General features: G+C 36.1%; 1 protein-coding gene across 1 annotated transcript in view; it reads left to right on the top strand.

The window, feature by feature from the left end:
• Positions 1-27,691, top strand: part of RPA1 (replication protein A 70) — a 358,941-nt gene that overhangs the window by 121,870 nt on the left and 209,380 nt on the right. Inside the window, exons 5-6 of the mRNA XM_090373886.1 lie at positions 14,598-14,722; positions 21,868-21,915. Of these exons, the coding sequence (XP_090230012.1) occupies positions 14,598-14,722; positions 21,868-21,915 (173 nt within the window). The remainder of the gene's footprint in view (positions 1-14,597; positions 14,723-21,867; positions 21,916-27,691) is intronic.

A 27,691-nucleotide genomic window follows, 5' to 3' on the forward strand; every position in this document is an offset into this window, starting at 1 on the left:
TACCATACATTGATACATTTCTCTGAGGTTACTTCTATCCACATGCAGTACTTTGCATTTGTCAAGGTTAAACTTCAGTTGCCACTTCTTAGCCCATCTGCCCAAATTATCTAGATCCTGTTGCAGTAGCACACTGCTATTACTCTCATTAACAACCCTGCCAATCTTTGTATCATCTGCAAACTTCGATATACCTTCGATATAGCCTGATATACTTTCATCAATATCATTGATAAATATACAAAACAACAGTGGACCCAACTCGGAACCCTGTGGAATTCCACTAATAACATTAGTCCACGCAAGAGCAGCACCCATTGATTACCACCCTCTGTCTTCTCCCACTCGACCATCCTTTTATCCATTGTAACAACTTACCCTTAATACCATTCTGCTCCAATTTGTACAATAGTCTTCCATTCGCAACAGTGTCAAAACTTCCTGAAATCCAAATATATGATATCAAAATTATTTTTTGCATCCAGTTCCTTTGTAACCACATCATAAATCCTATCAAATTTGTCACACAAGACGTTCCCTTAACAAACCCATGCTGTGTCTGCATTATTGCTGCAGTTTTGTCTAGGTGATCCTGCAATGCATCTTTAACCAGTGACTCCATTATTTTACCTGGAACCGAAGTTAAACTAACTGGTCGTAATTACTCATGTCACCCTTCGATCTCCCTTTGTGAATTGGGGATACATTTGCACATCTCCAATCCGTGGGGAAACCCCTGAGGATGCTCTCATAATTATGGCTAAGAGTTTGCTTAGTTGCTTTGCTGCCTCCTTTAATATAACTGGATAGATCCCATCCACCCCAGGTGCCTTTCTTATGTTTAACTTCAACAATTTTTCCTCCACTTTGCTCTGGGTTATTACAAAATTATTAAGCACCCTGCTACAATTTGATAACTTTCTGCCATTTTCAAACTATAATTAACTCCTCATGTATGAATGTAGATACAAAATACTCATTCAGTTTGTTTGCTATCTGAGCAGGTTCATCAACAGTCAAACCATCGATATCAAATGGACCAATCAGATTCATCCCCTTCCTTTTAGAGTTTATATAAGTAAAGAAATCCTTGCTGTTTTTTTTCTTCTTAGCATCCTTTGCCAAAGATTTCTCGCAAACTGCCTTCGCCTGTCTAACTTCCTTTGTAACCTGATTACAGACTAGCTTATATCTGCCATAGGCTTCTGAGTCGCTTGATAATTTATATGCATCCCATGCATTTTTCTTCTCTGCCACGAGTCTCATTAGTTCATTTGATAACCATTTAGGCCTAAACCTTGAACAATATTTCTTAATAGGTATGAAACTTTTAGTAGTTTCCACGGTTAATTCCTTGAATGCTTCCCACTTAGAATTTACTGTTGGTAACATCGTCAGTTGATCCCACTGTACAGAATTTAAAAACTGCCTAAGGCCACTGTACCTTTACGGAAGCAAAAACCCTTTCCTTTACCCCTGATGGTAATTATATCTTTAAGTAAATCCCACATCAGTACACTGTGATCACTGCCACCTAGTGGTTGGTTCCTTTATCTACAAATTCTTAATACACAAATGATCACTGCTGATAACTAGATCAAGAGTATTACCCTCTCTGGTTGCCTCTCAGTCATCCAATAAATCCACAAGAGTCTTACTAGTGACCAACCCACAAGTTGCAATAACCATGGAAATTAAAATCCCCCATTATAAGACATTCTGATTTACTAGCCCTCTCTATTTTTTTCTGTACAATTATTCATTGTACTCATTCGAGTCATTAGGCCTATAACACACTCCTACTCTTATTTTTGCTGTCGCAGTGCTTATGTCACACCAAACTGACTCAACATTGGATTGCTCATCTGTATCAACTGGATGCACTTCTTTTGATTTTGTTTTTCTTAATTAACAGCATGACACCTCCTCCCTTCCTATCCTGTCTATCTTGTCTGTACACATTGTTCTCCCCAAATTCCAATTCTGCATTCCTAATATCAGTGTGACACCATATTTCTCATATCCCAACAGTATTCGCCTTTGACGTCTTGACCAACACTTCAGATTCATCAAATTTACTTACTATACTTCTAGCATTGGTATACATGCACCTATTCCTAGTTGCCCTGACACATCCCATGTACCCACCTGTTTCACGATGACTGTCATCAGTTCCTGAAACCCCCAGCACCCCTCGCTCCAGGTTGCTATTTACTTCTGCCTGGGGATACTTTTAACCTTTTAGTCTGTGAATCCCCCCAAGCTAGCAGTTTTTCGACCCACCTAACACTGCCTCGATAGCGTCAGTAAATATTCTTGCACCCTTTCTATTTAAGTATATCCCATCCCTGTAGAAGCAATCTCTCCTATTAACAAGCACAGACCATGCTGAAAAAAATTCTACCCCTTGAGCCTTGCACATTCCCTCCAGGGCCGAATTGATTGACAAGGCTCTCATCATGTACTCCCTCCTATCGTGTCTGGGTAGAATTGCAGACACTTTCAAATTTAACCCTAACTCACGACTTTTTTGCAACATTGACCTGTAGATCTCCTACTCTTAATGTCATTGGTGCCAACGTGTACAACAATATCACCTTTTGTTCCCTTAAAAGATGATATATGCTTTACAACGTCATCAACTTTTGCCTCTGGCAGACATACCCTGGGCCTGTTCCATCTATCCTTTTTACATAATATATTCCCCATCTTCCTTACAATAGCGTCACCAACAATAACTAGTTCCTTTTTGACCAGCGCATTCTGCCTTGGAGATTGCTGCTGCTGTGTTGCTTGATGCCCAGTTGTGAGCTCTGGCATTGAGTTGGGCAGCTGAGAGCTTGACGGACCCCTCATATTAATTTCTTCGAGGTCATCTACCCTACACCGCAAGCTCTCATAGACGCCCAGTAGAACGCTGAGTTGATGCTTAATTTATACACACTCTCTGACCTGGCACACAAAGACATCCTCCTTGGCTAGATCATGTTCTGTTCCAGAAAGTTCAGCAAACATTTCACAAGTTGCACATTTTTTTAGGCTGTGATGCGTTGGAGAATCGCCGCCCTCAGTTCTCCCCCGACTCACAGCACTCCTGCCACTTTGTGCCCATGCTTTGCTGCTCTAGTCTGGGGTATGATATTTTAAATTAATAAGATCAATAAATTTAATTAATTAATTGTCAATACGCTATCTAATAGAATCCTAAATGCAGTGATGCGTATTATGCTATATAATTATACGTTAGCGCTACCTAGTTACAATTAAAAAGTTGAATTCTGTACTACTGTATACAAAAACAATGGCTGCAAGATTTGAATGAAATAACGGTGTTACGTATATTAAGTATTAATCTACAAAAACCTATCTAAATTTTAAAAAAAATAACCAGTGTAACTATAACTATAAGACTATGTATAAAGTATAATATAAAATAACAATTAGGTAAATAAAAAGGCAAACACTTATTGCTTTTTCGCAGCCTGTAATCACAGTTGTAATTTTTAAAAAGAGTCAGCACCCTGTTTTATTTTATGTGTGACCCGTAGAAAATTGTAGTTAGTTGAGGTGGCCAGTAGAACGATTTGGGTTGGCCAGACCTGCTCTAGAATGAGTGCATATCTTAAAAATATGCCCTGAAGCTGCATGTTACCCTGAAAACTAAGCAGCATGTTACAAATATACCCAATTTTACTCATTGTTCTAGAATGGTGATGTTGTTCATGCTGATTTGCTGAATTTTCGTTGTACATTGCAAGGTGAAATTTGTCCAAGTATCAAAAGTTTCAGTGAGCAATTTATAATTTAATTAGTGCCTACTTTTGGGCAGTTTATCTTCAGCACATGATTTGAACTAGTGCAGCTTTCAAGCTGTGTTGTCCAATCATCTTCTAAAAAGAGGTGAGAGTAGGCTACCAACTGCTCCCTTCAAAAGGAGCAGTGATGGTATTTAGGGAAAAGGAAGAAGATAATTTTGAATTATCAGGTTTTGCTTTTTGAAAAGTACTAAATTATGACTTTGAGTTAAAATTTAATTATTATTTAAAATTATGTTGAATTTTCATATAGGCATACAAAACTGCTGCTAGTAGTCTGTAACCTACTGATTTTGCCATATTTTGGGAATTACTCATTATATATATTTGTAAAATCTTTGCAAACATAGGTAGCCTCCTTTTGTTCATAGTTATGAGCAAACTGAGTTTGCTAATTAGTGCGTCAATCTCATATCGTGGGCAAGTGGAGACACAAGTTGTCTTGATATTGCACTGCTGTAAGTAATTGTCTCTGGTTAGATCGTGGATATAGCTTAGCTTAATTTTTCAGCACTCACCTCAATGAAAAATTAAGCTAAGCTATATCCATGATCTAGTCATTACATCACAGCACATAAGGACTCCTTAAAATATCATCACTAATTGTCTCTGTTAAATGAAGAAGTATATTGCTCTTTATTTAAAGTGTATATTAAATACAGACCTAGGTTTTGACTATGATTAGAGTCTTATTGGTGAGCAGGCAGGCATTGTGATGGTACTCAGAGTTGAGATCTGGGTGTGACATATACACAATGAGCAAAAAGCAGTGTTCTTCTCCACTGGAGCTGTGCCTTTTATTTAGAGTAGCACATACTAAGGCAGTTCATGGCAAAGTGTCTCCACAATATGATATTGATGCACTTAAGTAGCAAGCCTAATTTGTTCATATCTATGTATAGAAAGGGGCTTTTGCCCTAGACTTAACTGTTTTTTAATGATTGCATTTAACTCTAGCAAGCACATTAAAAACAAAAGTAACTGCGGGTGCTTGGGATTATTTTATTTACAAATCAATTTTTGAGCAAAAAAGGAAGAAAAATATAATTTCTGGGATGCATCCACATTTTATACAAAAGTTTGGAAAAAATATTTTATTGAATATTGAAACACGGATTCAAAAATACTGGTCAAACAAAATGTCAGCATAGAATTAACCTTTTATTCATTATAGAATGGCAAAAATTGTCTCTACTGTCAGTAGAGACAATCTCTACTGTTGCACTTGTCATAGTGACAAGTGCGACAGTAGAGTTCACATTCTCTAACCGTTTATATACATGTGAAATTGTTGGTCACTTTATTCATTCTGTTGGTGCGAATGAAATCTTGATTTGTTGCTTCCATCCACTTGATAATTGCTTTTAAAGGTTTATTTGGAATGTTCAGTGTCTACTTGCTAAGATCTCCTTGAATTACAGATAACTCAGTGTTTAATTCAGCATCTGGCATTTTTTAATCCTTTTTTATCTCTAACTTGCCTCCTTTATGTGTGATCTAAAATGGCTAAAGCTCTTTTTTTTTTCAGAAGGCCACCTGGACATTTTGACAATATTTTCTCTAACCATGGCTAGAGCTAAAAACATCACTGTGTGTATCTAGTATATGTTTGAACCCCAAGGTGTAGAGAAATTTTGGGCACTTTTAATAAAAACAAAAGTGAACATATGGTCTGGAAAATACAGTATAGGGGTCCCTGGTATCCAAGTATTCATTAACTGAGTACCTGCAGTTACGAGGTTGCAAGGTTACAAGATTGCTATATGAAGAATGCAATAAAAATAACGTGGACAATTTTTGGAAAAGTTTTTTAATATTCTGCACAGCATAAAAATGATTGGAGAAGCTTGGAAAGAAATTTTATGTAGATTAATGTATACTCATGGAAAAAGTTATTCCTGATTCCTTTCGTGAATATGAAGAATGCAATTGACTGGGTTACAAAATGAAATTGGTTAGTTGTTGGGTTTTAGGAGCATTGGTGACTAAGGCCTTGTTACCCTGTGCATATTGTCTGCAAATTGCTTATGTTCTGAGGGTGATTTTCTGTCCAGCAAGGAAACCATGCTACCTTAGTTGAGACTGACTAACTAACTTTGTGAAAAAGATTCATAAAAATTCCTCCTGTAACCTGAGACCGACTAACTCAGCCACTTTGTGAAAAAGATCCATAAAAATTCCTCCTGTAATCAATGGGATTCTAACTCTGGTCTTTTCCACCCAGTGTGGGGAGGTTGGTGATTCTGCCCACTGTGCTACCCACAATGGCAAATGAAATTGTCTTGCAAAAGAAGCAGGATTCCACGAAGTTAATGATTTGGAAATTGCACAATTGCTTGAATTAAGTGCAAAACCATTTACAAATGAGGAGCTAGCAGAATTAGAACAATTACCCACAGAAGAAGAGGAAGTCAAAAATGACCACTATAGGTTAAAAATTTGAAAATTAAAAAATTGAAGGAATCCCTTGAGAAAATTGACCAAGCATTTGAATTTTTTTGTCCAAACAATCCTCTTCATGATTGTTCAGCAAAAGTTAAGTGTGAAGTTAAAGACAACTGAATGCTAAGACACAATTTTATCTGAAAAAATACGGAAAAAAAAAAATTGTAACTTCAATAAACTTTCTTTTTTTTTTTTTACTTAACCTTACGTTGTTCAACATATAATAAAAAAATGTTTAATAAAATAATTCTCATTTTTCAGTTCCTCCATTTTTTTTTTTTACTATGTACAAGTATATAATACACATTATGAAACTTGATCCCTGTTTTAAGTGTCTTGAACCAGTTATCCTCGGATAACGAGGATCCCCTCCCCCCACACACTATAGTTTAAAGCATAAAATTTATTCTTAATTTTGACTTTACATGATATAATACAATCCAAAAACATTAGAAACAACAGTCTTATTATCTGAAAAAAAAATTTCTACCTTCATAGCCAAATATCCGAGTAACAAAACAAGTGAAAGAAAAAAAAGGAACCTAAAATGTTTTGGAAAATTAATATAGGAACAATTTTTTTTTTTTTATAAATTAAGAATTTTTTTATGGCTCTAGTTTTCTAATTAAAAAAATAATGATGCAGACCAAAAGTGAATACTGTACTTAATGATTGCTAAAATTCACAGTGATGTAATTCTAATAGATATTTATATTGTTAAACTTAGATATTTAAAGTTTTAGTGCTTTTGGTAACATAAGCATCATAGTAACAGCTGAATGGTTAATAATGATGTAGAACGGTGGTTCCCATTCAGCGATTTGCGAACTCTGGTGGTAGCTTACATGTTCGCTATGTAAGGGAGCGTGACCCAAACCACCTAGTTGTGGTTTGGGTCACGCTCACTTACATAGCAAACATGCACAACAACAACAACAGTGTGTGTGTGTGTGTGTGTGTGTGTGTGTGTGTGTGTGTGTGTGTGTTGGGGCGGATTGGGTGTGAAAGTGCCAATATGTATTGCACCATTCGGTTGTGGTAAAAAGGGTTATAAAAATTATAACTAATAATAAACAAACAAATAGAGTAAAATAAAATTAAATATAAAGAATTGTACTAATGAAAGAAACCACATCTCCCACAATTCTTTATAATTATGTCCTATCTTACAGTATATCATGTTAAATAAATGTTTTCCCATACTAATTTTTTTTTTTTTTTCATTCTCAAAGACCATTGTTATGTATAGGTACTTAATAATAATTTTATATTATTACGCAATATCACTTGCGGCGTCTCCGTAGCCAGGTCAGCTGGCCTCTCCAGCAACTTTCCACTTCCCTCTGTTTTGAGCACTGGCCCATCCATTTACTACTCAAAACCTCATGAATTTCATCTATCCATCTCCGCCGTTGTTTTCCAGGTTTTCTTCTAGCTCCTCTTGGGTACCATTCTGTTATTTTCTTAGTCCATCTGTCATCATGTCTTTGAGCTATGTGTCCTGCCCAAGACCATTTTAGTTCTTTAGTTTTGATAAGAATGTCCTTTACTTGAGTTTGCTGCCTAATCCATGTGTTTCTCTTCTTATCTAACAGTCTGATTCCCAATATAATTCGTTCCATTCTTCGCTGTGTAGTTCTTAGCTTCTCTTCCATTCTTTTGGTGAGTGCCCAAGTTTCACTTCCATAAGTCATGGTGGGGAGTATACATTGATTCATTATTTTATGTTTCAGACAAACTGGGATATTGCTCTTCAGTATGTGACTATATTTCCTGAATGCTATCCATCCAAAATTTATTCTTCTCTTGACTTCCAGCCATTTATCATTATTACAGCTAATAACTTGTCCCAGATAAGTATATGACTCCACCTTTTCAATTACTGCTCCTTCAATCATTATTTCCCTTTCCGTGGCATACTTGTTCATCATTACTTTTGTTTTAGCCATATTCATCTTTAGTCCAAAATCCTTACCAACTGTGCATAACTGATTAAGATTTTCCTCTAATTCTTTGGAATCGTGGCTTATGACCACAATGTCATCTGCAAATCGTAAATGGTTTATGTACTCTCCGTTCACATTGACTCCTTTCTGCGACCAGTCTAATCTTCTGAAAGCTTCCTCAAGGGCAGCAGTGAACAGCTTCGGAGATATTGTGTCTCCTTGTTGAACTCCTTTCTCGATTTTAAATTTGCTACTGTCTTTGTCTAGTCTAATAAAGGATGTAGCACTCTCATATATTTTCTTCAAAATCATAATATATGGAGTATCTATGATTTGTCTTTCCAGTGCCCGAAACATTGGCTTATGCTGTATGGAGTCAAATGCCTTTTCATAATCCACAAATGCCAGGCATAATGGTGTTTTGTATTCATTTGCTTTCTCCATTAGCTGTGATATTACGTGAAGGTGATCCATAGTTGAGAATCCTGTCCTAAAGCCAGCTTGCTCTTTCGGTTGATTCTCATCAAGTATTCTTTCTAATCTGTTAGTAATGACCCTTGTGAACAACTTGTAGATGTGGGATAACAAGCTAATTGGTCTATAATTTCCAATTTCTGATTTATCTCCTTTCTTATGCAGCAAAACTATGATTGCATTATTCCACTGCTTAGGCACCACACCTTTTCTAATGCACTTTGTGAAGAGCCTTGCCAGTTTTTGTGTTATGTCTCTTCCTCCCAATTTTAACAACTCTACAGTAACTTCATCTTCCCCCGGGGCTTTCTGATTCTTCATTTTCTTCAATGCATGTTCTACCTCATCAGGAAGAATATCGGGTATGTCGTATGTGTTGCTACTTTGCAATCCATCTTCCCCACTGCTGGTATTATTCCCTCGCTCCTTGTATAATTCTCTATAGTAGTCTTCTGCTATTTGAATGATGCCTTCTCTGCTGTTTATAAGTACACCATCGCTATTCTTCAGTTTCAGTATCATTTGTCTTTCTGTATTACTGCTCATGGCTGCTGATTTAAATCCTTTGTTTTCCCTTAATGCTTGTTCTACTTTTCTTGTGTTAAATCTTCTTATGTCCTCTCTGAGTCTCTTTCTAATGGCTTTGCATAACTCAGTATACTCAATTTTCTCCCTGTCAGTGTTTTTCTTGCTCTTCATTTGTCGTCTTTGGTTCATCATGACAAGTGTTTCTTGACTAATTTTTTTTATTCTTTGGATTTCTGTTTCCCTATAGGTTTCTTGGGCTTTATCACTTTCAGAAAGTTGTAATATTCCTCGTCGATATCTTGGTCCTGAGCAGTCTGCAGAAGCTCAAACTTGTTCTTAAGTTCCAGTACATACTGCTTTTTCTCCTCCTCTGTTATTTCAAAGACCTTTGTATTATTTACTCGAGTCAGTTTTTTCCTTTCCTTTCCTACATCTATATCAAGTGTACATCTTACCATTCTGTGATCACTTCCAACATTTACCTTATTCAGGACGGTAACATCATTCACAATATATCTTCTGTTAGTGAGGATGAAGTCGATTTCATTAGTTGTTAATCCATTTGGACTCTTCCATGTCCACTTTCTGTTCACTCTTTTCTTGAAAAAAGTGTTCATTACTGACAGTCCTTGGGGTTCTGCAAATTCCACAAGTCTTTCACCTCTTTTATTTCTTTCACCAATTCCAAAATTTCCTATAGTTCCTCTTTCTGCACTGTTTTGCCTTTTTCCAACCTTAGCATTGAAGTCCCCCATAATAATAGTGTAGTGGGTTTTCTGCTCAACTAGAAGACTCTCAATTTCAGTGTACATTTCTTCAACCTCTTCATCGTCATGGCTCGATGTTGGTGCATAAATCATTATAATCTTTAGCTTGTACCTCTTAGAAATCTTGAATATTAGTCTTGACACCCTTGGTGACACCCAATTCACATTTTCTAATTCCTTTTCCAGCTATAATATCCTGTCTTCACCGATGAGTGATCGTACGTTATAACAGGCCAAGTTCAATTTCCGTGCATGGCAGCCTGGTCGTACCCAGAGATTCTTAGCACCCTCTGCTTCCACTCTGATCCTCTCGCTGCCGTAAGAGGGAGAGTGAAAGCTGCTGGGTAACACACGCTTCTTGCGTAACACACGCTTCTTGATTAGACCGGGGTTCGAGCCTGTCACCACCAAATACGAAGGATGTGGAAAGGTCAGGGAATGACCACTGCATATTCCCGGAACAATATGGCCTTAGTTGCTAATGCTCCTAAAAAAACCAAATAACAACAATAAATAACAGCAATATCACTTATAAAAGCGTAGTATTGGAAATATTTTAATAAAAATTCAGATCAACCCTTTCCGGTCAACCTTTCCCTATCTCTTCTTCCATCATGCAGTATGATTGATGACTTTTGAGGTTATGATGAACGTCGTGGCGAGATCCAATATTCCTTACATTTCGAGGGTACAGCTCTAAAACGGTGTTCGCAGGCCGGCCGCTAGTTAGTACACCGGACTGAACCTATTGGTAACTCTCTAGGAAGCTTCCGGATCAGCTAGTGTATGATCTTGCTGCCTCTACTCTGCCAGATAGTGACTGGAGGGAGTCCGAGTAGTGTGTATGCGGGGAGCATTGTCGAGGCCACGTTTATGTCCAAGGATCTGGGTATATTCTTTCCACATGTACGCCATATCCAAAAATTTCATTACTTCATACAGCATGTCCCACCTACTTTTTCTTACTATTGAATACACCATGAATTGTCAAACTAATAGAGCAAGCTTATCTGCGAAAAGATCTAAACCTCCCAAGTCAGAAAAGATCTAAACCTCCTAATTCATTTCACAAATATACGTGGTCTCAATTCTAATCTCAACGATGTCCATTTCCACTTGCAGTCTGCCAAACCCCATGTACTTTTTCTGACAGAATCTCAGTTATCGGTTGATTCATCTACTGCTCATCTCAGATGCCCGAATTATTTGCTGTATGATTCCTTTCGCCTCAAAGGTGGTACTTGTGCATATGTCTGTTCTGATATTCCCTGTCAGAGACTTGGCAATTTGGAATCATCTCTCTTTGATCTTCTCTGGCTTAAAATCTCTCTACCTCATTGTGTCAAATTCATCTGTTGTCTCTACTCCCAACTCCACTAATCACTTGGAGCTCTTTGACTTCCTCTCTTTGCAACTTGACTTTCTCCAGTCCAACTTTCCTAACAGTGAAGTAATTTTCCTTGGTGATTTTAATGTTCACAACTCCAGCTGGCTTCCGTTTTCTAGTCACACCGACCCAGCAGGTTGAGATGCTGAGGCTTTTGCAATTACTAATGACCTAACACAGATTGTTCATTTACCTACAAGAATACTGGACAATCCTAATCATACAGCCAGTACGCTTGATCTTTTTCTCACAAACAACCCTTCTAAGTACACGGTCGAAGTGAGAGGTCCTTTAGGCACTTCAGATCACAACTTGGTGATTGTCTCTTCTCCAGTGAAACCTTTATCTCATGGCTATTCCCAACCACGTGTTGTTTGGCATTACAAGAATGCAAAATGGGATGACCTGCGAGACTTCTTTTCCTTGGTCGGATTACTGTTTCAAAACTTCTGATGTCAACGTTTGCTCAGATCGTGTCAGGGAAATTATTCTTGCAGGAATGGAATCCTTTATCCCACACTCCACTTTAAAATCTCGTCCTTTATCTAAACCTTGGTTTTCCAATAAATGTGCTAAGGCTGTCCAAGAGAAGAATGTTGCATATCGTAATTGGCTTGTTTCTAATTCTTCAGTTTCATTTTCTGCCTACACCAAAGCTCGCAACAATTGTAAAGCAGTTATTAACCAGTCCAAACTAGAATTTGAACAGGCTAAGAGTAGAAAACTTGCTTCTTGCCCTAATGGTAGCCGAGCATTCTGGTCTCTTGCCAAAGCTATTGGCCGCAACTTTTGCCCATCTTTGCTCCCACCTCTGTCCAAACCAGATGGTTCTGTTGCCACTTCAGCCAAGGATAAAGCTGACTTGCTAGCATCCCATTTTTCTTCCAGCTCATGTATTAATGATCTTGGTAAAACACCTCCTACCATTCCCAACACGCTCCATTCAATGCCTCCTGTGGTCTTCCGTCAAAAGGATATCAGAAGGATTTTGATGAATCTTGATGCTAAGAAAGCTCCAGGTCCTGATGGTATTTCTCCACTTGTTCTCAAAACCTGTGCTCCTGAACTTACTCCTATTCTTTGCCGCCTTTTTTCACTTTCTTATTCCAAAGGTGTTTTTCCTTCTGCTTGGAAATTTGCTCATATCCAGCCAGTTCCTAAAAAGGGTGACAAATCCCTCCCATCCAATTATCGTCCCATTGCAATTACTGCTATTCTTTCTAAAGTAATGGAGAAATCAATTAACCGCCAACTCTTAAACTACCTAGAAACCTTCCGTGTGATCAACGATCGCCAGTATGGATTCCGTCAGTGTCGATCCACTGGTGATATTCTGGCTTATGTTACCCATTTATGGACTAATTCAATGGAAAGGTTCGGTGAAACAAGTAGTTGCTCTTGACATCTCAAAGGCTTTCGATCGTGTTTGGCATAAAGGTCTTCTAAACAAGCTTCCATCTTATGGTTTGCCAACTGCTTTTAGTAATTGGTTATCCAGTTTTCTCTCTGATCGCTCACTGAGGGTGATGGTAGATGGCTCTCTGTCTTCTAACTTCTCCACTAATGCCGATGTCCCCCAAGGTTCAGTTCTTTCCCCCACTCTTTTCCTCTTGTATATCAATGACCTTCTTCCATTGACTGAAAATCCTATCCATAGTTATGCCGATGATAGCACATTGCATTCAACTTTCCATTTTGAGAAACCTTGTCCTGCTCAATCAGCTTCAACTTCTCGAAAATCTGCTGCCAATTCCTTAAATGCCGATCTTCAGGTAATTCTCCAGTGGGGCAAAGACAACTTAGTTGATTTCAACCCTTCTAAAACTCAGTCTTGTCTTATATCTCGCAAAAAGGATTCTTCTGCTCCTATACTTATCTTTAGTGACACTCCGATTTCTAGGCAAAATGATATATCTCTTTTGGGGATTACCCTGACTTCTAATCTCTCTTGGCACAAGCACATTACAGATATTGCTTCCTCTGCATCTAAAAAACTTGGTTTTCTCTTTTGCTCTCGGCGTTACTTTTCTTCCAAACAGCTCCTCACTCTATATAAATCGCAAATTCACCCTGCCATGGAATATTGTTCCCATATCTGGGGTGGTGCCCCCAAAACCTCTCTCCGGCTTCTTGATTCCATTCAGAAGAGGGCAGTTAGGTTAATTAATGATTCATCTCTAACAGAGTCTCTCCACTCGCTTTCTCATAGACGCACTGTTTCTGCTGCATGCCTCTTCTACAGATACTTCCATGGGCACTGTTCTTCTGAATTGGCGTATATAATTTCTGCTCTCTCTTTCAAAACAGTCCGAACACGTGCCGCCACCAGCCAACATCCATTTACTGTCCAACTTCAAACCCACAGAACCAACTTTTCATCTTCCTCATATATTCATTCAACTGCCGTTTTCTGGAACAACCTTCCTTCATACGTATTTCCTGAAAATTACAATCTACAGAAGTTCAAGTCCAATGTCAACAAATATCTTCTTTCGTCTTCTTAACCTCAAACCCAAGCACTGTACTAAGTACTATAGGTTCTAATACCTCTCGTGTTTGGGGTTCACATAAAAAAAAAAAAAAAAAAACTATTATATGATTTCAGAGAATATAGTGCTTTATTCAGTTTCAGAGGCTTAGTGGTTTGCGATAAAAATATTATGTCAAAAGGGTTTGCAAGCCAAAAACGGTTGGGAACTACTGATGTTAATTAAATAAATACTGATAAATATGCTTTTTTAAATAAAAATGCATTAAAATATTCCATATCTCATGCTATTTGCAACACCTTGTGAAAAGTCTTGGGCATCAGAAAATGTTCAAATAAAAATTCTAAAAAAAAATTATAAAACTGCCAATTATAAAAAAGAAAGAAAAAAATTCAATTGAGTCTGGTGATATTTTGTGTTCACTTATGCTTACATTCTTATTTTTGTTGTTCTCTCTCCCACTCCATGAACATTGGCTTGTTCATGATGAATACCATTTAATTAATCTTTTGTGAGATACTGTACTCCTTTGAGTTGATGAATTGCCATATTTTGAAAGCTGCTGTCTTTTATTTGCTTTTAATAATTTATTTTAACAGTTCTTATTTGATATTATTAGGTTTATTTTTTTACTCTGTTTAGTTTTTATTTATTAACCCTTATTTTACAGTTTTTCCTCGTCTGTTTGATCGTTACTTGAATTTGATGTGCAAAACCACTATTTACACACATGTTTTCTATTTCAGGAAGGTTTTAATTCTTCTTGAAATCTCAATTTTGGCCAGTGGTGAAGACGTTGGAGAGAAACTGGGTAATCCTGTACAGACTTCTCAGTTAACTGTTGAGTCATCAGCTAGTCATAGCACAGATGGTGAGATTTATATCATTTAACTTCAGATAGTTATTTTACTCAGTTAATACCGTAGATAGAACTATCGCATTATTTATTGAAATGTTTATTTTCGCTTAGATTACTATGCAACATCGTTCATCATAATTTATTGCCCATAAATTTTAGTTTGTCCTTTGAAAATGTTCTTCAAATGGGATGTGATGCTATAGAAACTTTAGTTGGGATTAATACATTCGCAACTTTAACTTCATCCATTAAATGTGTATCCCGCCAAAATTAAATCAGAATTATAACACAAGCAGAGTTTATTTACACAACCAAACAGTGATATAAACTCCAATACAGTTTGGTGGTGTATAGTAATAGATATGTGCTGAATGTTTCTTAGGGTGGAAAATTTTGGTTGTACAAATATTATAGAGATGCAAGCTTATACAGTATTAGCAAAAAAAAAAAAAAAAAAAAAAAAGGGCCTCTTCTGTACTCCCCTGTAATTCTTCTTTAAATGTATTCAAACTACCCACCCGAACAACATTAAATGGAAGTTTTGTCTTTCAGCAGTCTGAAGTTTTTGCACTCCTGCAACCATGTTTTTTTTTTTTTTTTTTATTTTAAATTATGGCCCCTTAATGTGTGGTGTCTAGGGCTTGCATAAAACCGAGAAATTTCAAAACCGAGTTTAACCGAAGTTTATTCTTAAAACCGATTTTCTCAGACTTAGGGAAAATAATTAAAAACTTATAACACAAGTATTTATTTTATCTTGGGTAGATTGTACAAATCGTAATCAAATCTTTTAAACAAAATATATCACCTCTTAGAGTAAAAAAAAAAAAAATAAAAAAATTAAAATGCTCCAAAAAGGTGGTAACCAGCTTAAGATTGTACAAAAAAATAATAAGCCCTATAATAATAATAATAAATAAATAAAAATAAACAGCTTGGGGAAATTACTTTACTATTTATTGCTCAGCTTTTTTCTGAAAATGGTCCTTTAAAAAACGCAGTATATTAAGCATTTTTCCTGATAGACTTGACCTTATTTTTGTGTTAAAGAGACCAGTGGTCGAAAACACTGTCTCAGATTGGACACTTGTTGGTTTAATGGTCAGCAGTGCTCTATAAACTTTCTCTAGCTTTTCACTTCTACTGCTAGTCGCCTCCAAAATTTTAAATTCTTTGCTGATTTCCAATTCGCTCGGATATTTTGAAGGCTCTTCAGTTAATCTCTTTATTACACTATCATACTCTCGCATGAGTGTATCTCCGACATTGGAACTAGATGAGTCTTTGTTTTCTTCTAAAAAAACAGTTCGTTTATTTTCAGTTTCTTCATTCAACGCTAAGACTCCTTTGGAATGTTTTGCAAATAATCTCTGATAATGCAAATAATGCTTTTTCAAAACTTGCTTACTTGGAAAATCAAAAGTTCTTGAACCTGATCTTCTTTCCTAAACTTTTTGGAGTTGTGTCGATAACTCAGCAAAGCTACAGTTTGGCAATTTCGTCTTGCATTGTAACGCTGCAAAAGGCTTTGGTGAAACTTTAAACCAAATGGGGTTTCTGCTGTATCAAGCTTAGCAAGCAGAAATTCTATTGAAGACTCTGCTTTAAGTAAGTCTGTATCTTCTGAGGTTATAGCCTTCAGAATCATTTCAACTGGTCGCAAAGTTTCACATAGCAATTCAAGTGTTTTCCAGTCATCGTCAGACACAGCTTCAGTTGACAGTACTGCACATACAGCATTTGGAATGCAATTTTTCAATTTCAAAAATCTCTCAATCATATAGAATGTGCTATCCCATCTAGTCTTGCAATCTAATATAAGTTTATATTCTTTCCCATTAAATTTTGCTTTAACAAAATTTTGTAATATGTCATTTTTGGTAGGCGATTTTCGAAAAAAGCTTGCAAAAACTATTAACACAAACTATTAACAATATGTTAATAGTTTGTGCAATATTGGCCATTGGATTGAAGAAATAAATGAGCTCATCAGTAAAGTCGGTTTGATAAAGCATGCCTTGCTGTCTTTCTTCAACTTCTTCATCATCACTACTTTATTCATTATTTTCATTTTCTTCATTGTCTTTGGGAGACTCAGAGACTGTCGCACCATAACTGATTGCTTTTTCATAAAGTACATCTATAACTGACAGATGTATACAATGGGCTATACATTGTTGATGATTAGGCGTAATTTTCTTGACAAACTTAATCATCATTGCTGCTCCATCGGTGATGCAGGCAACAATATCCTCATCCAAGTTTTAACCAAATTCCTTCAAGTGTCCATTCACAATTTGCTCAGTTCTTCTGCTATCAAGTGAACCATTAATCTCAATAAGACCTAATGAGCAATGATTGTCTTTTGAATGCACATTTATATTCATATACCTTTTATTTTGAATAGACGTATATTCGTCTAGAGTCAATGAATACCGTGCACTCGAAATCAATGAATTTTGAAATATTGAATGAGTTCTTCTTTCTTAGTTTTATGATAATTCAGAACCATAATTCCATTCACTGAGGCTGGTGGTAATTTATCGTATTTATTTCTCTGAAAGTAAAGGCCTGATTGTATAAACTCACTCTTGGCAATTTAATTAAAAGAAAATCCATCTAAAGCAGCTAATTTTGAAATCTCTTCTTCCATAGATTTTTTAACGATAAAGTTTTCTAATGTTCTTACCATTTTTACGGAAGGTTCACTGTTATCTTGTTTAATGTCAATCTGATGCATTTTCTTTAAATGCAACATCAAAGATGATGTAGATCCTCCAGACGACCTCATTATCTTCTGACATTTCGAACATTGTGCTTCATCTTTGCTTTTTCGAGCAAAATAATTCCATACATTTGATTTCATCTTAGACATATTAAGAGTAATAAATATTAATTAGTAGGAATTTATATCACTGACAATTTTAAATAAAAATATTGAAGATAACCAAGGCACAATACTATGCGTCACTCCCGCAAGCACTGAAAGAAGAGTCTAAACGAGGCAAGTTTCAAAAGATACAGGTGGGAAGATAAAAGGTACCCCTCCTAGATTTGGGCCACTTGCCCATGAGATTCGTATCTTAAAATAAAATAAAAAAACATGTTTAAAACATAAAGCAGTTGAAAGATCCAGATAAACGAACAAACAAAAGAAAATGTGCGTAACAAAAAACTATATTCGAGGGCTAACTAAAACAAATATTCGAATCCGGTTTTAGAAGCTCGGTTTCGGTTTTAACAACTCAATATGAAAACCGGATTTAACCGGTTTATAAAACCGGTTAACAAGCCCTAGTGGTGTCAGAGCAAGAGCAAGGATGCCACCAGAAAAAAAAAAGTTTACTCAATCTGTTTAGAGCCTCAAATTCTTCAGTTATGTCTCTTTGCAGGTGCCTAGTTTCCAGCTGCTTCATTTGCTAAAGTCTTTCTTGGTAATAGTATCCTCTTTCCTGTCTCTGACTAAGCTTTGTTTGCTCTCCGCTGTTTCTGTTCCAACAGATCCACATGCTTCCAAAATAAAATTTGGCTCCCAAACTTGTATGCAGTACTTAAGATTCAGCCTAACCATTGCTCCCTGCTGTCAAAATTCCTATATATCATTGACAGAACTCCATGAGCTGTCCAACAGCCTACCTGCACTTCTCAGATAACTTCACGTCAGACTGTATTCTGGGATTACTGCTACTATATGCAGTATCATTTATTTTTTAATGTTAAACCTCAATTACCACTTCTACACCTGTTTGCCGAATTTTTCTAAGTTTTTTTGGTAGTATTCCTTGATTCCTATCATTAACCACCAGGCCAACCTTTGTATCACTTACAAACTAAGATGATATACCTTTAACAGTATTTTTAACAAATATTTATATCTAAATATATTTCTTGATGAAAAAAGGCCTTGAATGGGTTAAGCAGGCTCAATTTCTGATGGGATTCTTTCTCTTGCTCAGATTACAAACCTGAGGGGGCATAAATTCAAATTGAGGAAAGACAGTCGTAGAATAGATGTGTGGAAATGCCTTTAGCCAGCGAGTAGCTGATTACTGGAACAAACTTCCATCTGTTGTGGAAGTTGATAGCTTAAATAAATTCAAGGAGGAACAGGACAAATTTTTAGAAGGAATGGATGTGTAAAATGTGGTTTTTTTTTTTTTTTTTTTTTTTTTTTTGGCTGATGCTATATAAGTTTGCTTTCTTGCATCACATGCCTCTACTACTACTTCTTCTAAATGTCAAAGAAGAATATGAAAAGGCTGTTTAAGCATGGATAATGCATCTCCATTTCTACTACCCAGGTAGTATGCCTGCATCGTTTTATTATATCTCATATTGTGAATACCTTCACAATGAGTTGCCTAGGTATTGCACTACTTTGAATAAGTAACACATCTCTGGTAGAGAAGAGTACTATTACTTATTCTCAGATGGGCACCACCACCAAGCGACACTGTTTTGAAGCTTGTTGGCTTCATCATCGGTGGGTGGGCATGTACCCTGTTGCAATAGTGACAACCCAGTTATAAAGTATAACTCCACAATATGAGAGATGCTTCATGGTGTGCATGGTGTAATCTAAATATATTAAACTGTGAAGGTATTCACAATATGAGATATAATAAAATTATGGAGATGCATTACCCATGCTTAAACAGCCTTTTTAAATATTGATATTATAGAACTGCAGTGCAAGGCATTTGGATGCTTAATGTTATTTGAATGTTTAATGATTCCAAAATAAAGCATCCTCAGGTGCATTCTTTTGAAACATTTTATGCAGCTGCTGCTTTGAAATAGTACTCCTGCTTCTTTATAAATTGGCTGCATTATACCAAAACAGCTTGCTAATAGGGGTTTTATTATACATTTAGATAATTATACATATATACAACTGTGCCCGGAAACGTTGCCCCTGAATTAGTCCAAGTTTACTAAATTGCTACATTAGACCAAGAAGTTTGCTAATAGTGTTTTATTATATATTTAGATAAGAAAACAAAAGTTACATAATGAAAGGTACATTTAGATTCAGTACAGTCTCTAATTGAGACTATTTTGGGTTACTCATTAGACCCTTTGTCTAATGAGGAACTGAAGAGGTCTGAAAGTGGTTATAAAATCACGTTTGATTTTTAATGAATAGCAGATACCACCACCATCAAATGGGTGATGTTATTCAATTAAAAATGATATTAGTTACTTTAAGTCAACTTGTGGATAAATGTGGTCATTTTTAAAGAGCCAAGCTTGGTCCATTACTGGATGGAAAAAAGTCTCTTAAACAGTCATGACAGAAAAACAATGCAGTGAAATTGTTATCTGTGTATGTTCAAACTAAATTAAGACTAAATATGTGGGCCCCGGGAATAAAAAAAAAAAAAAGAAAAGAAAAGAAATATCTGACTATGCCAAATCCCTATTATTAAACCTTTGTTTCTGAGTTAATGTTGGGTTCCCCTTTTAACAGGCTCTTGCTTTCTCAGTTACCTTACAGTATGGCACTGTTAAATTCACAAATGTGGTAGTATTTCAAAAAAATTGAATCAAACACAACTTTTTTTTCTTTTTTTTTTTTCCATATAAATAGCACATATTTTCCTGTAAATTTACCTTTGACAATCAGTACATAACAATTTACTTGAGTTATCAACTCCTAGACTAATCATGCAATCCTTAAATTAAATGCCTGTTTCATCTCACAAGTTCTACTTCGGTTGAAAACCATTTATATATTAAAAAAAAAAAAGAAGGGAAGTGTAACATGTTTAGCTTTATTTTTTGAATGGATTAATCTTCATAAATTCATTTTTTGTTGTAAAACACATTTAACAAACGAGTTTAGGTTCTAATTAAAAATTTCCTTTGGTTACAGCTTTCCATCTGCAGGAAATTATGGTTTCTGAAACAGTGTCCATAATGTACTGTTGTCAGTTTAAATTAATAATGAGCATTACAAACTAGGCAAATTATATTAACTTAGCTTTGATCTTCTTGACCTTCCTTATTGTTTATAAACCAGAATTGAAGTCATTAATTAGACTATTGCTGTTTACTTTTGGCAACTTTAGCTGAGAAACAGTTAAAGAATAGTTAAAGTTGCTGAAAGTGAAATTTAATTAATACTTAATTGTTACTAAAAGCAGTTATGTATTTTCAAACTTAGCATGCTGTTACACAAAACTATTTATTTTTTAACTTCTCTATGTATTGACTTATGTCACGCAGTGACAGGAAGTGTCATAGAATGTGTTAACTAGTGCTAAGCTTGTGCACATGGGATGAGCAGCAGTGTATTTTTCAAAAACATGGTGGTGGAAGTTGACTGTTTGACGAAATCAAACAGGCACCATATACCCAAATGCTAAAGTCATCAGAGTTTATATGCTCTAACATCAATTTGTTATCTTGACAACAAGCATTGAAATAAAAATATGATATATAAAAATGAATTACTTAGTTGAATTAGTAGTAAATTCCTAGGAGATCAAATATTTATTATAAAATAGTACCCCTGCTTCTTTACTAAAAAAAAAAAAAAAAAGTGCTAAAAGTATGATATTATACTCCCAATTCACCAGCTTGTGAATTAACTGCCATATCTTTGGCTTGCCTTTTTTTTTTTTTTTTTTAGTTTTTCTTTAGACAACACTGAAATTTCTGTAACCTCATCCCTATATTTTTCCCTATTAGCTCAGTCTAGTCATGTTACAGTACTTTCTAGTCAACAAAAACTTGAACATTTGTGTTCAAGTTTTTGTTGACTAGAAAGTTGAAAGTTGCTCTAGATAATTGTGAGCTACTGTTTGAATTGATGTGAATAATAGAAATATACTCTGAAGATGGTTCACAAGTATCACTTTGTATTTCCTTTGCAATTTTTTACAGTAGTATGTAATGCCTTGCTTTCTGAACTGGTAAAATAGGTTTGCAGGTGTTTGATAATAATGAAGGTGGGAAAAGGGAGGCTAGATTTTATATTCAATACAAAATAGGGCCCAGTAGCACTAAATATAAAGTTTTTAGAAAGGAAAACATGAGGGCAGCATAAATTGATTTCATTGTGTATGTAAAGTATTTGCAATATTTTATATTTCTTTCTTTATTATAATTAATTCATATCATTTTAAGCTAATGGTAATTTTTCTCTCCTCAAGGAGCTGTTAACAAGCCATTTACAAGTGGGATTCAAAATAGATTTGCAGGTATGGTGTGCTGAAATGGTGGTGCTGGTGTTTAGTGTATTGAAATTTAGTTTATTTATGTATAAACCAAAAAATAGTTTGTATACTTTTTAAATTATGGCCACTATCATATATTACTGATTTTTTTCTTGACAAGTTTGTATTGTAAGTGCTATGAATAGTATCAAGTGATACCGTTAATTCTCTGTTAATAACAAAACTATTACAAACCGGAGCAATGTGGCATTAAGGGCAAGTTACTGCTATGGATAAAGGGATGGTTAAGCGGAAGAAGACAGAGGGTGGTTATCAATGGGTGCTACTCTTCATGGACTAATGTTATTAGTGGAGTTCCCCAGGGTTCAGTGTTGGGTACATTGTTGTAGTCAGTGATATTGATGAAAGTATATCAGGCTTAATGTCTAATTTTGCAAGTGGGATTCAATTTTCCCAGATGTTGCAGTAGCTCACCCTGATGACTGTCATTAACCACACTGTCAACCTCTGGGAAAATTGGGTCAATGGGCTGATAAATGGCAACATTGACAAATGCAAGGTACTACATTTGTCAACTGTGTGTGTGTGTGTGTGTGTGTGTGTGTGTGTGTGTGTGTGTGTGTGTGTGTGTGTGTTAACCCCATAATAACTTATGAACTGTGTGGTTCTGCACTTAGGTTAGTGGAGAATGAAAAAGACCTGTGGTAATTGTGCAGTCAGACATGAAATTCTAAGAGCAGTGCAGACATGCTGCCAGGACAGCTCATGGGGGTTTTGTGAATGATATACAGAAACTTTGCTAGCAGGGATAAGGAGGTGATTATCCCTTTGTATAAGGCCATGGTTAGGCTGCATCTTGAATACTTTATACAGGTGTGGAGGCCTCACTTTAGGAAGATGTAGATCTGCTGGAACAGGTGCAGAGAAAGACAAGTAGATTGGTGAAGGGAAAAAAGGGTGCTCTTACCTAGAAAGGCTTCATTTCTGCAAATTGCAGCATCTTGAGACCAGGCACATGTGAGGAGATCTGCTTGAGGTTTTTAAAGCTTTCACTGGATTCAGTAAGCTGAATGTTAATGGTCTTCTACCACTGGCTGAGACTACACACATGAGGGGACATGAATTTAAGTAGTGGAAGTTGAAGGATGGTTGCGGGATAGATGTGCGGAAGTTTACCTTCAGTTAGCAGGGGATTGATTGTTTGAACAGACTTCATCTGTTTCTGTGGAAGTGGATGGGTTGAATAAATTCCGGGGAGAACTAGACAAATTCTTGGAGGGTATGGATGGGTGAAGTGTGTGTTTTTTATTGGCTGATGCTATATAAGCTTACTTTTTGAATCATTTGCCACTACTACTACTACTACTACTATAAACTGGCTTTGTTTCAGAAAAGCAACTTAAGAAGTCAGTGCACTCTTTTGAGAAATGCAGAACAGCGTGTCAAGATACATTCCATTCCAAGCTTTATATTAACCATACAGAATTATATTTATTTCTCATGGTATGAAAACAAACATTTATAATATGTATTAACTGAATTATATAATAAGCTGTGGTTCCTAGAATCAAGAATATTGTATAAGCTGATTTTGTATTAATGAGAATATTCTGTAATAGCTGCATATGAATACTATGCTCAAAAAGCCAAGTGAATGGTTATAAACTACCAAAATAATTTTTTAATAACAAGGCTGTGGCAGTGAGAAACTAAAGCACAAAGCTGCTAATAATTATATCGAAGTAAATATAAACCAAGAAAGCCACGTATAAATGGAGTTGAATGCATCATTATCAGCCATTTTCAATCCACTGCAGGATAAAGGCTTCTCCAGCAACTTTCCAGTTCCTTCTGTTCTGAGCACTGGCCATCCATTTACTACCCACAAACTCATGAATTTCATCTATCCATCTCCACGTTTGTCTTCCAGGTTTTCTTCCAGCTCCTCTTCGGTACCATTCTGTTATTTTCTTAGTCCATCTGTCATATCTTTGAGCTATGTGTCCTGCCCAAGACCATTTTAGTTCTTTAGTTTTGATAAGAATGTCCTTTACTTGAGTTTGCTGCCTAATCCATGTGTTTCTCTTCTTATCTAACAGTCTGATTCCCAATATAATTCGTTCCATTCTTTGCTGTGTAGTTCTCAGCTTCTCTTCCATTCTTTTGGTGAGTGCCCAAGTTAAGTCATGGTGGGGAGTATACATTGGTTCATTTTTTTTTTTACGTTTCAGACAAACTGGGATATTGCTCTTCAGCATGTGACTATATTTCCTGAATGCTATCCATCCAAAATTTATTCTTCTCTTGACTTCCAGCCATTTATCATTATTACAGCTAATAACTTGTCCCAGATAAGTATATGACTCCACCTTTTCAATTACTGCTCCTTCAATCATTATTTCCCTTTCTGTGGCATACTTGTTCATCATTACTTTTGTTTTAGCCATATTCATCTTTAGTCCAAAACCCTTACTAACTGTGCATAACTGATTAAGATTTTCCTCTAATTCTTTGGGATCGTGGCTTATGACCACAATGTCATCTGCAAATTGTAAATGGTTTAGGTACTCTCCGTTCACATTGACTCCTTTCTGCGAACAGTCTAATCTTCTGAAAGCTTCCTCAAGGGCAGCAGTAAACAGTTTCAGAGATATTGTCTCCTTGTCGAAATCCTTTCTCGATTTTAAATTTGCTACTGTCTTTGTCTAGTCTAATAAAGGAGGTAGCACTCTCATATATTTTCTTCAAAATCATAATATATGGGGTATCTATGCCTTGTCTTTCCAGTGCCCGAAACATTGGCTTATGCTGTATGGAGTCAAATGCCTTTTCATAATCCACAAATGCCAGGCATAATGGTGTTTTATATTCATTTGTTTTCTCCATTAGCTGTGATATTACGTGAAGGTGATCCATAGTTGAGAATCCTGTCCTAAAGCTAGCTTGCCCTTTCGGTTGATTTTCGGTTGTTCACAAGGGTCAAGTAATGACCCTTGTGAACAACTTGTAGATGTGGGATAACAAGCTAATTGGTCTATAATTTCCAATTTCTGATTTATATCCTTTATGCAGCAAAACTATGATTGCATTATTTTACTGCTTGGGCGTCGCACCTTTTCTAGTGCACTTTGTGAAGAGCTTTGCCAGTTTTTGTGTTATGTCTCTTCCTCCCAATTTTAACAACTCTACAGTAACTTCATCTTCCCCCGGGGCTTTCTGATTCTTCATTTTCTTCAATGCATGTTCTACCTCATCAGGAAGAATATTGAGTATGTCGTATGTGTTGCTACTTTGCAATCAGTCTTCCCCACTGCTGGCATCATTCCCCTGCTCCTTGTATAATTCTCTATAGTAGTCTTCTGCCATTTGAATTATGCCTTCTGCTGTTTATAAGTACACCATCGCTATTCTTCAGTTTCAGTATCATTTGTGTTTCTGTATTACTGCTCATGGCTGCTGATTTAAATCCTTTGTTTTCCCTTAATGCTTGTTCTACTTTTCTTGTGTTAAATCTTCTTATGTCCTCTCTGAGTCTCTTTCTAATGGCTTTGCATAAATCAGTATACTCAATTTTCTCCCTGTCAGTGTTTTTCTTGCTCGTCACTTTTGGTTCATCATGACAAGTGTTTTGTGACTAATTTTTTCTTCTTTGGATTTCTTTTTCCCTATAGGTTTCTTGGGCTTTATCACTTTCAGAAAGTTGTAATATTCTTCGTCGATATCTTGGTCCTGAGCAGTCTGCAGAAGCTCAAACTTGTTCTTAAGTTCCAGTACATACTGCTTTTTCTCCTCTTCTGTTATCTCAAAGACCTTTGTATTATTTACTCAAGTCAGTTTTTTCCTTTCCTTTCCTACATCTATATCAAGTGTACATCTTACCATTCTGTGATCACTTCCAACATTTACCTTATTCAGGACGGTAATATCTATATCTTCTGTTAGTGAGGATGATGTCTATTTCATTAGTTGTTAATCCATTTGAACCCTTCCATGTCCACTTTCTGTTCACCCTTTTCTTGAAAAAAGTGTTCATTACTGACAGTCCTTGAGATTCTTCAAATTCCACAAATCTTTCACCTCTTTTATTCCTTTCACCAATTCCAAAATTTTCTATAGTTCCTCTTTCTGCGCTGTTTTGCCCTTTTCAACCTTAGCATTGAAGTCCCCCATGCTCATCTAGAAGACTCAATTTCGGTGTACATTTCTTCAACCTCTTCATCATTATGGCTCGATGTTATTGCATAAATCATTATAATCTTTAGCTTGTACCTGTTAGAAATCTTGAGTATTAGTCATGACACCCTTGGTGATGTACTTTTGAATTCCAAAATGTTGTTTTTAAAATCTTTATGGCCAGAAACCCAACTCCACCTTCACTCCTTTCACTGTTTCCATTGGTGTACAGCAGATTTCCACTTGATAAACTTATAAGTGATTCATTTCTTCTTCTTGTTTCAGCCAAACCGATGATATTCCAATTCACATTTTCTAATTCCTTTTCCAGCTCTAATATCCTGTCTTCACCTATGAGTGATCTTACGTTATAACAGGCCAAGTTCAGTTTCCGTGCATGGCAGCCTGGTCGTACCCAGAGATTCTTAGCACCCTCTGTTTCCACTCTGATCCTCTCGCTGCCGTAAGAGGGAGAGTGAAAGCTGCTGGGGACTGAGGGCCATTTGTTTTGTTGTGCTGTCATATGCATTAGGGTTTGGTCTTTTCCTCTTCACGCTGCCCAGCCGTCTTGAAGAGAACCACTCTACACATTCGTTGCCACCTAAGTGACATAACAGGGCTTACCATCAAGAAGGTGTGCATGAGTGGATTTTAGGGAGGCAGGCCAACGACTTCTCCTAAATCTTCTGTAATAGAGAGATATTGGATCCATCAGTGTTTTAGGCTTATTTATGTATATTTATTTTTCTTCTGCCTTTTAGTCAAGATTTTATTAATTTTAAAATACAGTTTTTCCCCTCTAATTATTGACCTGCTGAATTTAACAATATGCATTTTAAAGCATATGTTAGATGGCTCTATTCATTGCAGTACAGGTGTGTTTACATCAGGTTAATAAAATATACCTGGACTTCATATATCACATTTTGAAAGGTATGTTTACATATTATAAAACACACATGCACATCCACATTTATTCACACACCCAGTTATTAAAAAAACCGTCTAAATTTGTGCAAGTTTACAGGTGTGAATATCAGTGCCTAGAGAATTTGATAGGAGAGACGGTTGTGGAATGTATTTGATTTGTTCAAAATATCTTTTTCCAAATTTTGATTGGAAAAACACTACTGTTGCTTGCCAAAATTTGCTGATGAAAATCTCTCATACCCACAAATAAAAAGAAATGTGCATCAACTACAGTGTCTAGAACAACAGAATGAAATTATTTGTGAATTTTTTTATAAATACTCCAAACATGAAAGGTTTGGGGATCAGTACCATGTGTGGGTTGAAGGTAGGGAAGACAGAAGAAGATACTTGTTGCCATTAGACTTGAATTTCAGTAGATTGTAGTTTTCGGGAACTACATATTCCAGAAAGCTGAAGTTGAAGAAATAAATGAGGAAGAAGAAAAGTCGGATCTGCGAGTTTGAAGTAGGACAGTAAACTGATGTTGACTCCTTGTGGCACATTTGGACTAGTTTCGAAGGGGGGGGGGATTACAGAACCCAATTCAGAATAATGTCTGTGGAAGTATCCATAGAAAAGGCATGCAGTAGAAGCAGAATGTCTGTGAAACAGTTTAGACTTATAAAAGATGGGTCGTTAATTAATGACTTTGATT

The sequence above is a fragment of the Mastigoproctus giganteus genome, chromosome 5 (genome assembly GCF_048544385.1).
Source record: "Mastigoproctus giganteus isolate SK-2022 chromosome 5, ASM4854438v1, whole genome shotgun sequence".
Taxonomy (NCBI): Eukaryota; Metazoa; Arthropoda; class Arachnida; order Uropygi; family Thelyphonidae; genus Mastigoproctus; species Mastigoproctus giganteus.